This window comes from Anomaloglossus baeobatrachus, chromosome 11, assembly GCF_048569485.1.
Source record: "Anomaloglossus baeobatrachus isolate aAnoBae1 chromosome 11, aAnoBae1.hap1, whole genome shotgun sequence".
Lineage (NCBI taxonomy): Eukaryota > Metazoa > Chordata > Amphibia > Anura > Aromobatidae > Anomaloglossus > Anomaloglossus baeobatrachus.
Genome location: NC_134363.1, coordinates 165,939,896 through 165,953,628, shown reverse-complemented (window position 1 = coordinate 165,953,628; position 13,733 = coordinate 165,939,896). Strand labels below are relative to the sequence as shown.

Sequence of the window (13,733 nt, the reverse complement as noted above, 5' to 3'; positions counted from 1 at the left end):
GAACAAGCCTTACTAAATAGATAGGGGAACAGAACCAAGCCCACTACATAGATACAGTACCAGATCCTTTCTTACATTTATACAGGAACAGAATTAATCTTACTGCATAGATACGGGACTAGAACCGTGCCTACTACATACATACAGTGTAAGAACTGAGCTTACTACATTGATACAGGAGCAAAACCCAGCTTACTTCAGAACTGTTGTAACAACATAATGTAAAGTTAAAATTCTGTGGATTGGAAATGGCAAATTAATAGCTTGGCATGATTCATCTAACAGTAAGATGTGCTGACAAAAACTGAACACTATGCTAAAGTTAGGTAGTGAGGCCTTTTTGAACCCGACCTTTAAAAAATATATATAAAAACTTTTTAGAAACTTTATTTTTACCCTCGAAAAATAAATTCTGATTTTGTTTTAGGATTCAGCTGTTTTCACACTCTCTGCACTCTTCAGATCACAGGCAGCTCCTTATGCAGTTTGCCTACTTATAATCACAAGCCAACCTTTATCTTCTGCTTTTCTCAATTAAAATAATGAGAGAAGCAGAAAATAAAGCGAATGGCAAGTAATTATTTATGTGCAAGTTGCATATGGAGCGGTAAGGTGACGAGGTCAGAGAGTGTGAAATCATCTAAATCCTAATGGTACGTTACACAATGTTAGGAGTCAGAATGAAATCCTACAAATGTACTAGACACCGCTTTGAAAGGACGTTTTCACCTTGATAAATGCAATTTATCTGCCTGTATAGGATTTATCTGCAGGTAAATAGTGTCTAAAGCTTGGTTACTGGAAAAACATTGGCTGCAAGGAGAAAATTAAGTTTTATTCTCTTTACCGCCAATCGTTCCTGTCATAGGGTCAGTGCAAAGAACAATTACAGTCACCTCACACTACAAAGTAAGGGGTACTTTGCACGTTGCGACATCGCTACTACGATCTCGTCGGGGTCAAATCGAAAGTGACGCACATCCGGCGCCGGTAACAACGTCGCAATATGTAAAGCCTAGAAGCACCGATAAACGATCGCAAAAGCGTCGAAAATCAGTGATCTGTGTAGTGTCGGTCATTTCCATAATTTAGATGTTGTTCCTCGTTCCTGCGGCAGCACACATCGCTGTGTATGAAGCCGCAGGAGCGAGGAACATCTCCTACCTGCATCCCACCTGCAATGAGGAAGGAAGAAGGTGGGCGGGATGTTTACGTCCCGCTCATCTCCGCCCCTCCGCTTCTACTGGCCGCCTGCCGTGTGACATCGTTGTGACGCCGCATTACCCGCCCCCTTAGGAAGGAGGCGGGTTGCCGGCAAGAGCGACATCACAGGGCAAGTAATTGCGTGTGAAGCTGCCGTAGCGATAATGTTCGCTACGACAGCTATCACAAGATATCGCATGTGCGACGGGGGCGGGGACTATCGCGCTCAGCATTGCTAGCATCATTTTCCATGTGTGTTCTATTTATAATAAAATATTGATGATTTTTTGATACTTCATATGTGGTGATCCCATCTATTAGGTACATCTTTTCTGTTTTCTGCCATGTTGTACTATGTACCTAGGAGATCCCCTTTTTTGGGTGGTGCCGTTCCGGTTTTTGCTCTTCCCCCATCGGCTAGTGATGTCGCAGCGTGCAAAGTACCCCTAAGTGTCACGCTGTACAAAGGGCTGGTAAGACATAGTACAGCGTATTCCCCACTAGGTGGCAAAAGATTAGTGAAGGAGAGACAAAGTTACACTGTATCAGAAAGGAGGCTGAAATACAGCAGAGTAACTTCAACAGGCAGTTCAGAGATGAACCACTAGGGGGCAATAGAATAGTTAAGCAGTCAGGGTCTAGCCAGGAAAGTCAAGTCACTGCAAAGGGAGGATCAAAATCAGGTCAGAAAACACAACCGAGGTCGGATGCAGGGAGATCAGGTATGGAGAGGGCACAGGGAACAGGGAACAGAAGACTAGACCAGAGGGTGAGTGAAGGAGAGTCAAAGTAACACTGTATCAGAACGGAGGCTATAGTACAGCAGAGTAACTGCAGCAGGCAATTCAGAGGCGACCCACCAGGGGGCAATAGAGTAGTCAAGCAGTCAGGGTCTAGCCAGGAAAGTCAAGTCACTGCAAAGGGAGGATCAAATCAGGTCAGAAAACACAACCGAGGTCAGATGGCAGGAGATCAGGTATGCAGAGGGAAACAAAGAGGGCACAGGGAACAGAAGACAAGGCCAGAGGGTGAGGAGACACAAACACGGGAAGGAGGATGAACCAGGATGAGTAAACAACTGACAGGAGCGGGAAGTCAGGGACTGGGACAGGTGGACGAACGGGGGAAGGTACAGGTCAGGGCACGGTAACAAGGAATCAAATCAAACAGGAAATCTCACCAGAGCCAGTCACAGACTGCAGAGCAAAACTATAACCAGCAGCAACTAGATATAGTGTCTCCTGAAACCAGAATGAGGCGAGTTAACCCCTGACATGACCAGGCCGGGTCTGGGAAACTCTGGAGCAGAGAATACCGGTCCTGGATCATGACAGTAAGCATCCTGTATTACTGTTAAGCAAGCGCTTTGATTGTGACATCTTCCAAGGAGCTCAACCTCAGGTTGGCTTCATAGAATTAACCAACATGGCAGCAACACATGGCAACCCAACAGCATCCCAAAACTGTGTCACAGGGGGCTGAAGAAAAGAGCTCATGCACCAGCCATTGTGCTATCTAAATGCCGCTGTCATTGATTGACAAGGGTATTTAAATACTTAAAACAGCAGCAATCAGGGTGAGCTCTGGTCTCTGCTGTTACAGGCAGATGATGACTTTGTATCACATTTGACAACTGCCTGGTGTGGCGCGCGGACAGCTCCTGAACCCGCTCTATACAAACACATTGCCATTTTCACATAGCTACATCAAGGTTCATCAAGGGGTTAATTTCACTTGTCTGTTCCTAAACTTGGAAAGACAAATGGAAATCCCTAACACAGATGTGAATGAGTGCGTATAGAATTAGCAACATATGAATGTTGTCACACACCACAATACACTATTACATATACACATCTTACAGAAGTACGTACAATTCTAAATACACAGACGCATACACAGACATATACACATACAAAAAGCAGACATGCACACATATAGTTCACAGACGTGCACATACAATATGCCAATATTCACATATACAATACGCAGACATGCATACAGTATGCATAAATTCCCATACAATACACAAACTTGCATACATTCGTACATACAGTATACAGACATTCACACACACATGCACACATACAGTATGCAGACATGCACACATATACACCGGTGGATGTGGCCCCCTTACCTCTTGGGCCCCTGTGTGGATGCATAGGTTACATATGTCTGCCCCTGGTACAAAAATGACAATGTCATTGTGCAAAATTCTTCTCTGTACACAATGACAGCACACTCCCTCACCGCCTCTGATGAGAAGTAATGAAGTGGCAAGAGAGCGCACTGTCAGTGTGTATTGTGAGGAAAGAATGAGTGAGCAGAGACAAGCGCCACCGCCGCAAGAGATGTCTACTTTTATCAAGTATTTTAAGTCTGTTATACAAAATTATATTTAGGAGTAGTGGGTAAAGGGCACTTTACATGCTGTGATATCGGTACCGATATCGCTAGCGAGCGTACCCGCCCCCGTTGGTTGTGCGACACGGGCAAATCACTGCCCGTGGCGCACAACATCGCTAACACCCGTCACACGGACTTACCTTCCTTGCGACGTCGCTGTGGCCGGCGATCTGCCTCCTTTCTAAGGGGGCGGTTTGTGCGGCGTCACAGCGACGTCACACGGCAGCCGCCTAATAGCAGAGGAGGGGCGGAGAGGAGCGACCAGAACAGGCCGCCCACCTCCTTCATTCCTCATTGCCGGTGGACGCAGGTAAGGAGATGTTTGTCGTTCCTGTGGTGTCACATAGCAGCAGCAACGATATTAAGGAAATTAATGACATGTCAACGAGCAACGATTTTTCACGTTTTTGCGCTCGTTGATCGTCGCTCATTAGTGTCACACGCTGCGATGTCGCTAACAGCGCCGGATGTGCGTCACTAACGAAGTGACCCCGACGTTATATCATTAGCGATGTTGCAGCGTGTAAAGCACCCTTTACACCAGGTAAAATGCTAGTGTTAAATGTCTTCTGACTTTTGCACTTTTTACAGCATGCACTCTGACAGGCACAGAGAGTGAAAAAATCTGCAGCTGCATCCCCCTCCTCCCTCTTCCTCTTTATTCAGTATTGGCTGTGTTGCTCTAGGGTATAATTATTGAACACTAAGGAGACTTTCTAATATTTACAGTGACTTGGCAGAAAGCTAATCTATATATGGCTGGAAGATGTAGAAGATATAGAATCTCTAAATGATAATGTTTTATATATTCCTTTGTACTAATGAAACAAGTAATAGAAACATTATAACAAACTTATGTTGTAAGTAAAATGCAACTGAACTGTCATGTTTAATATTAAAGGAATTGAGCAAGGCTTTCAATAGAATATTATCCTTACAGAAGGTATTAATATCAGATCAGTGATGACCAAGACTTGTTGCCCCATATGGATTGGCCAAGTGCTGCTCCCTTAACAGCCACTCATACACAGTGTATAGGCTCAGAACAGATCTGATACACTCTAGTGTGGACATTCACAGGTTCCACACCGAAGCTCCTATTGAAGTGATTGGAACTTGGAACTGTAATACTTGAGAATATCCACTACACAGTGTGTGGAGCTGTGCATTTCTGGCTCTGTATATAGTAGCTCTATATATATTATATATCTGTCCACAAAGGAAACAGCACACAACTGATTGCTTGTATCTGCCAGATCTGATACTGATGACTTAGACAAAGGACAATACTTCAGAATGTCCACTACATAGTATTTGGAGCTGTGCATTTCTGACTCTGTATATAGTAGCTCTATATATAGTATATATTTGTCCACCAAGGGAACAGCACACAACTGATCGGTTGTATCTGCCAGATCTGATACTGATGACTTAGACAAAGGACAGGTCACCAATATCTAAGTTGTGGACAACCTATTTTTATTAATTCGCCCATATTTATAAATAGGGTACATAGGGGACTATTTGTAAAGAATTATCCTATTCTAATCTTTTTTTGTTCCAGCTTCTAATGAGTGCCTCATTGAAAACCCTGCATTTGTCATCTACTCCTCTGTTGTATCCTTCTATGTCCCCTTTATTGTCACACTCCTGGTGTATGTCCAAATTTATATAGTTCTACGAAAAAGGAGGAAAAGAGTAAACACTAAGCGTAACAGCCGTGGAGTGGATGCAGAGAACCACAAGGTAAGTTATATCTATATGTCTAGATGTTAAAATTTAGAAAAGCAAAGCAACTATCATTTTTGCAAATTTGTAGTCTCAAACCTTTTTCCCCATCGTCACACATTCTGATCATCTTAGAATGATTTACACGGATTGTGGACGTAGCTAATTTAGCAGCATGTTTTTACATTGTATATGGCTGTAGTGAAATGGGTGTATATCCCTTAATAAAAAATTAATTTCTTTTTTGCAGAGATTTGATGAGCCAGTCATAAGAAATCTAGTGTATAAGCCTAATGCAAATCAACCTGGAAGCGCACTGGGGCGTGTCAAAGCATTAAGACTGCCTCTTCCAAGTGCAATGACACGCCCCCAGTGCACTTTGAGCTTGATTTCCATATGACTTCTACACTAGATTTCTTATGACTGCACACTGAATCTTTACAAAAAATATCATTTTATTGGGGAAAATTATTGCCTGCAAATGTGGGGGTTTAGACTGGACAACCACTATAAGGCCCTGGATTATATTATTATTATTATTATTATTATTATTATTATTATTATTATTGTTCCATAAGAAATAACATTTTCTAATATATTTTTAATTTTTTTTTTGCAAGACGAGTTTTGCTTTTCAATAGTACTATTTTTTAAATATAATGTTTAATTTTCAATTTTAAAGTATTTCCCTTAAAGCAGCGGTGGGGGGTTCCTTTTTTTTGGTGAATTACATTTTCCAGTATCATCTTGTGCCAAGTCATGTTTGTTATTTTTGTTTTATTTTTCATTTGATATATACAATTCTTATAATGAGTTTTATTTCACATATATTTTTCAACAATCTTTTTTTACTTGTTCTTAATTTTAGTTCTACTAAGGCATTTTAACTTGTACGAGACGAATCTTTAATACTTTAGTAGTGCAATGTATTGTGATTGTCAGTGTACAACTGATGAACCCCCATACATACACATTAGATAGCTATGGGCTGTTCCACTGTCAGTTATCTTCCCTGACTGCTCCATATGCTCCTGTGTTCTGTAAATGGGGCCTACTTTATGTCTACTTTGGCAACCGCATATATCCCAGAGAAATAAAAGGATTGTCTATTGGGATTCTCTCCCCAACATTGTCTGTCAGAGAAGAGTCCAGAGGCCCCATGCTTGTGAGACTGGTGACCAATCCCACGGGCTCAGAAAACTTTAGTCTAATCTGTATCAGGGTCTTGGGTACTTTACATGTTGCGATATTGGTACCGATATCGCTAGCAAGCGTACCCGCCCCCGTCGGTTGTGCGTCATGGGCAAATCGCTGCCCGTGGCGCACAGCATCGCTAACACCCGTCACACAGACTTACCTTGCCTGCGACGTCTCTCTGGCTGGCGATCCGCCTCCTTTCTAAGTGGGCGGTTCGTGCGGCGTCACAGCTACGTAACACGGCAGCCGTCCAATAGAAGCGGAGGGGCGGAGAGCAGCTGAAAAAAGTGATGCCCACCTCATTGCCGGAGAACGCAGGTACGGGGTGTCACACGTAGCGATGTGTGCTGCCTCAGGAACGACGAACAACCTGCGTCCTGCACCAGCAACGATATTTGGAATTAGAACGACGTGTCAATGATCAGCGATAAGGTGAGTATTTTTTGATCGTTAGCAGTCGTTCGTGTGTTGCACACGCAACAACGTCGCTAACGAGGCCGGATGTGCATCACGACTTCCGTGACCCCGACGACAGAGGAGGGGCGGAGATGAGCGGCCGGAACATGCCGCCCAACTCCTTCCTTCCGCATAGCCGGTGGATGCAGGTAAGGAGATGTTCGTCGTTCCTGCGGTGTCACACATAGCGATGTGTGCTGCCGCAGGAACGACGAACAACATCGTACCTGCAGCAGCAACGATATTAAGGAAATGAATGACGTGTCTTCGAGCAACGATTTTTCACGTTTTTGCGCTCGTTGATCATCGCTCCTTGGTGTCACACGCTGCGATGTCGCTAACGGTGCCGGATGTGCGTCACTAACGACGTGACCCCCGACGATATATCGTTACCGATATCGCAGCGTGTAAAGCACCCTTTAATGGGCATCCTATCGGGGCCTACCAATTGTTGTACTGTGATGGCAAGAGAGAGTATTCTTAGTGTTGAGCAAGCAATACCATGCTCGGGTGCTCAGTACTCGTAACTAGTGATGAGCGGGCACTACCATGCTCGGGTGCTCAGTACTCGTAACTAGTGATGAGCGGGCACTACCATGCTCGGGTGCTCAGTACTCGTAACTAGTGATGAGCGGGCACTACCATGCTCGGGTGCTCAGTACTCGTAACTAGTGATGAGCGGGCACTACCATGCTCAGGTGCTCAGTACTCGTAACTAGTGATGAGCGGGCACTACCATGCTTGGGTGCTCAGTACTCGTAACTAGTGATGAGCAGGCACTACCATGCTCAGGTGCTCAGTACTCGTAACTAGTGATGAGCGAGCACTACCATGCTCAGGTGCTCAGTACTGGTAACTAGTGATGAGCGGACACTACCATGCTCAGGTGCTCAGTACTCGTAACTAGTGATGAGCGGGCACTACCATGCTCGGGTGCTCAGTACTCGTAACTAGTGATGAGCGGGCACTACCATGCTCGGGTGCTCAGTACTCGTAACTAGTGATGAGCGGGCACTACCATGCTCAGGTGCTCAGTACTCGTAACTAGTGATGAGCGGGCACTACCATGCTTGGGTGCTCAGTACTCGTAACTAGTGATGAGCAGGCACTACCATGCTCAGGTGCTCAGTACTCGTAACTAGTGATGAGCGAGCACTACCATGCTCAGGTGCTCAGTACTGGTAACTAGTGATGAGCGGGCACTACCATGCTCGGGTGCTCAGTACTGGTAACTAGTGATGAGCGGACACTACCATGCTTGGGTGCTCAGTACTCGTAACTAGTGATGAGCGGGCACTACCATGCTCGGGTGCTCAGTACTCGTAACTAGTGATGAGCGAGCACTATCATGCTTGGGGACTTGATACTCGTAACGAACAGTTGGATGTTCGGACAGCTTCGACTCGTGTACCCAGTATAATGGAAGTCAATGGGCATCTGAAAAAATTTCCAGAAGATTTTCCAGAAAAATGCTTGAGTCCTCCTATGACTTTCAGTATGCTTGTGTACTCAAGTTGTGCACTTCCGAGCATCCAATTGCTCATTCCTAGTACCAAGCACTTGCACATGGAAGTGCTCACTCATCACATTCTCCATCTGTCTAAGCACTTAGATGACACAGTCAGTATTGACAATGGCATGTAAGTGGTTAATATTGGGATGTTTGAAGTCCATCTTGCCCATGGAAAACTTTCCAAGGACCACTTTTGACAACAGTAGCTTCAGGGGTAGGAGCAATAATATGTAGATTGTTATCTTGAACCCTTCATGTAATAAGTACATAGAAATTAGGAATCAAAAACATTTGCTAAAAGTTAAGACTATCCTCCAATAGAGGGGATTTTTCATTATTGAGAGAGCTGCATTAATGCCTCATAGATACCCCCGCAGTATAAGTAATTATACAAGTTTTGATTTGTTAGAAACCTTAACTTTTTTTAATCTTATAATTAATAGCCGTTGTTTTGTTGATCAAATGTTCTTAGTGATTGGCGCTGTCGAGGCCACTCGCTGTTGTCCTTTTCCTATTAAGCCTGTGTGCTTTGTTCTTTAGGACAAATGTACTCATCCAGAAGACGTGAAGCTGTGCGCTGTCTTTGTTAAATCCAACGGGAGCTTCCCAGCTAATAAAAAGAAAGTGGTAAGTATAATACCGCCAAACTATGTATAGAATGATGTCTTATCAAACAAGCATCAATTACTGCACTTCAACCGAGAATGCAACCACAGGATATTAGAGTAAGAGAACAAGGTAGAGCAATGCTCCATAGGGACAATAAATGAATAAATGAAAGCTATATCTAATCCCTTGAAGATACAGTAATTTTTCCTCCTCTTCTTCCAAGAGTCATATATATATATATATATATATATATATATAGGTGTATATAAAAGCTGTAGTACCCGGCATTGCCCAGGATAGCAACTGCCCCTCTATCTCGCTCCCCATCTCTGTCTGTCTCCCTCTCTTCTGGGTCTGTCTGTTTCTCTCTATGTCTTTGTCTGTCTGGCTCTGTCTTGTCTGTCTGTCTCTTTCCCTGTCTGGCTCTCTGTCTCTTTCCCTATCTGTCTTTCTATCTCTTCTCCTGTCTGTCTCTCTATTTCTTTCCCTATCTGTCTCTCTCTTTCCCTGTCTGTCTCTATTTCCCTGTCTGCCTGTCTCTTTCTCTGTCTTTCTATTTCCCTGTCTGTTTCTGTCTGTCTCTGTCTGTCTCTTTCACTGTATGTATCTTTCTCTGTCTGTCTTTCTGTCTATTTCCCTGTCTGTTTCTGTCTGTCTCTGTATGTCTCTTTCCCTGTATGTCTTTGTCTGTCTGTCTCTTTGTCTGTGTCTATCTGTGTCTTTCTATCTCTTTGTCTGTCTGTCTCTTTATCTGTCTGTTTCTGCCTGTCTCTGTCTATATCTTTCCCTGTCTCTTTCCATGTCTGACTCTTCCCCTGTCTGTCTCTCTTTTTCCCTGTCTGTCTGCCTGCCTCTTTCTCTGTCTGTCTCTCTATCTCTTTCCGTGTCTGTTACTGTCTGTCTCTGTCTGTCTCTTTCCCTGTCTGTCTCTTTCCCTGTATGTCTCTTTGTCTCTATCTATCTATCTATTTATCTATCTATCTCTTTGTCTGTCTCTTTATCTGTCTGTCTCTGCTTGCCACTGTCTATATCTTTCCCTGTCTGTCTGTCTCTTTCCATGTCTGTCTCTTTGTCTGTCTCTGTCTGTCTCTCTTCCTGGCTGCATTGTGAAATGGTATTTTTTATTTTTATTTTAGCTTTTGCACTCTTTTATGATTTAATAAAGCCACGGCCAACTTTCATGCATTTTCCTTAATTTGCGTACAGCAAATTACAGTATGCAAGTAGAATTCAATTCCACATAAATAAATTTGTCCATCTCTAATGATTACTCCTTCTCAGCCACCCTCCTCATTAGGTTATTAAAAAAAAATCTCACAGTGTTGTGTTTAGTCCTTCATCCAAAAATGGAACGTGTGTAGTACAACTGAAAACATTCCAAGACATGGCCATCCACCTAAACTGACATCCTAGGCAAGGAAAGCACTAATTAGAGAAGCAGCCAAGAGGCCTATAAATACCCTTGAGAAGCTGCAGAGATCCACAACTCAGGTGAGATAATCTGTCTAAAGGCCAACTATTAGTCGCATACTCAACAATTCTGGTTTTAATGGAAGTGTGGCAAAAAGAATGCCATTTTTCAAAGAAATCCATAAAAATCTCATTTGCAACTCTCAAAAACCCATGTAGGGGACACAGAAAACATGTGGATGAAGGTGCTCTGGTCAAATGAGAACAAAATAGAACTTTTTGAACTAAATGCAAAATGCTATGTGTGGGGGGAAACTAATACTGCACATAACTTTGAAAACACCATGCCTACAGTCACACATGGTGGAGGCAGCATCCTGCTGTGGGGAGGCTTTTCTTCATCAGGGGCAGGGAAGTTGATCAGGGTTGATGGGATGATGAATGGAGCTAGCTACAGAGTAATCCTGGAGTAAAACCTGTTAGAGGCTACCAACGACCCGAGATTGGAGTGTAGGATTACCTTCCAGCAAGACAACAACCTGAAACATCCTGCCAGAGCAACAATGGATGGTTTAGATGAAAACAGTCACTGTCCATTCCAAAATCCCATTAAGAATCTGTGGCAAGACTTGAAAATCTCACTGAGCCGAATGGGCAAAAATTTCAGCCACTAAATGTGCAAAGCAAATGGAGACATAACCCGAAACACTTGCAGTAGTAATTGCAGTGAAAGGTGTAACGCCTGCCTGGAACCACAGACTCAAACTGGCTGTAATGGACAGGCTAGAGGAAAACCACTCACAAAGCAGGACCCCCAGAACCCTGAAACCCTTTAACCCCTATACAGGGATTTGGAATTACACAGGGCCCCGGAGATCACTACCTGTGGAAGGCTGCAGTCCAGAGGAGAGTAGTAGTCAGGCAGGGTCAAACCAGGAGATGTAAAACAGGGACAAAATCAGCAGACAAAAGACGCAGTCAGGAAACCAGGCAAAGGTCAAATCCGGATCTGGCAGCGAGGTACAAAAACGACAGGCAGAAGCGTAGTCAGAGAACAAGAAGAAGTCAAAACACAGGAATAACTATTAAGAACAGAACTGGAACCAGGAACTAGGAATTCAGAACTATCTCTGGCAAAGACTAGCAAACAGGAGGGGAAATTAGAAGGGTGTGGTGTCTTCCCATTGGTTGAAGCTGAATGGTGGTAACATCAGCTGGAAGACACACGCCACCTACAATCAGTGGTACTGCAGGTCCCAGGGAAACCCAGCTTAGTGGATGAGCGGAGCCTGCGCCCACCAGAGCCACTAGCACCGACTCTTCTCCTATCACCAGCACTATCCACAGTGGGAACACAGCGCCGCCTGGTGATCGAAGCAGAAGTCACAGGAGCGGGCTCTGGTGGGAATGTGACAAAACATGGTCCTACAAATTATTGACTACATTGGGTCTGAATACAAATGATGTGACAATTTTCAGATTTATATTTTACTAGCTGTAGCACCCAGCGTTGCCCAGGATAGTAACTGTCTCCATGTCTCTCTCCCACTTTCACTTTCTCCCTTTCTGTCTGTCTCTTTATCTGTCTGTCTCACTCTCTGTCTGTCTCTCTGTCTGTCTGTCTCTGTATCTCTCTGTCTCTCTCTGTCTGTCTCACTCTCTGTCTGTCTCACTCTCTGTCTGTCTCTCTCTCTGTCTGTCTCTCTCTCTGTCTCTGTCTGTCTCTGTATCTGTCTGTCTCTCTCTGTCTGTCTCACTCTCTGTCTGTCTCTCTCTGTCTGTCTCACTCTCTGTCTGTCTCTCTCTGTCTGTCTCACTCTCTGTCTGTCTCTCTCTCTGTCTGTCTCTCTCTCTGTCTCTGTCTGTCTCTCTCTCTGTCTGTCTCTCTCTCTCTGTCTGTCTCTCTCTCTGTCTGTCTCTCTCTCTGTCTAGCTCTCTCTGTCTCTCTGTCTCCCTTGTCTTTCTGTTTGTTTCTCTCTATCTCTCTCTTTCTGTATCTCTCTGTCTACCTGTCTGTCTCTGCTTCTCTTTCTGCCTCTCTCTGTCTCTTTGTCTTTCTCTCTGTGTCTTTCTCTATCTGTCTCTCCATCCATATCAAATTACCTCATACATAAGCTTCTCATACTAAGAATGTCCTTTGTTTCCAATACCAACCAATTACAGCTACTATTAATAACCTGTAGCTCCCAGCTCCATTGACTTTAATGTAAGCAGATTTTTTGGTGAATAACTGCAAAGCACGGGGTTAAATTATCCCCTCAAAACATAGTCTATGATGTTCCCATAGTCAAATGAGGCGTCTGTGCAAAATTTTGTGATTGTAAATGCAATGGTGCAATTCCTTTAGCGGACATAAACATACATACAAACATACAAACAAATACATACATACACACACATACATACACACACATACATACAAACATGCACACATACACACATATACACACACATACACACACATACACACATATACACACACATACACACACATACATACAAACATGCACACATACACACATATACACACACACATACACACATATACACACACATACACACACAAACATGCACATACATACACAAATACACACACACATATATACACATACATACATACACACATACATACAAACATGCACACATACACACACACATACACACATGCATACAAACATGCACATATATACACACACACACACACACACACATATATATATATACACACACACATATTTGCACACACATACATACAAACATGCACACATACACACATATACACACATACACACACATACATACAAACATGCACATATATCCACATATACACACACATATACACACACACATATTTGCACACACATACATACAAACATGCACACATACACATATACACACACATACACACACATACCTACAAACATGTACATAAATACACATACACACACACATACATGCACACATACACACATATACACACATACACACACATACACACACATACATACAAACATGCACATATATACACATACACACATATATACACACACACACACATATATTTGCACACACATACATACAAACATGCACACATACACATATACACACACATACACACACACACATACAAACATGCACATATATACACATATACACACACATACACTTGCATACACACATGCACACACACATACATACACTCAGCTTTATA

General features: G+C 43.3%; 1 protein-coding gene across 2 annotated transcripts in view; it reads left to right on the top strand.

Annotated features, from left to right (window-relative positions):
• DRD2 (dopamine receptor D2) overlaps nt 1-13,733 on the top strand; it is a 369,819-nt gene that overhangs the window by 335,855 nt on the left and 20,231 nt on the right. Inside the window, exons 5-6 of one of the 2 annotated variants that reach the window (XM_075327795.1) lie at nt 5,174-5,355; nt 9,044-9,130. In XM_075327795.1, coding sequence (XP_075183910.1) covers nt 5,174-5,355; nt 9,044-9,130 — 269 coding nt within the window. The remainder of the gene's footprint in view (nt 1-5,173; nt 5,356-9,043; nt 9,131-13,733) is intronic. The other variant, XM_075327796.1, reaches the window with a different exon arrangement.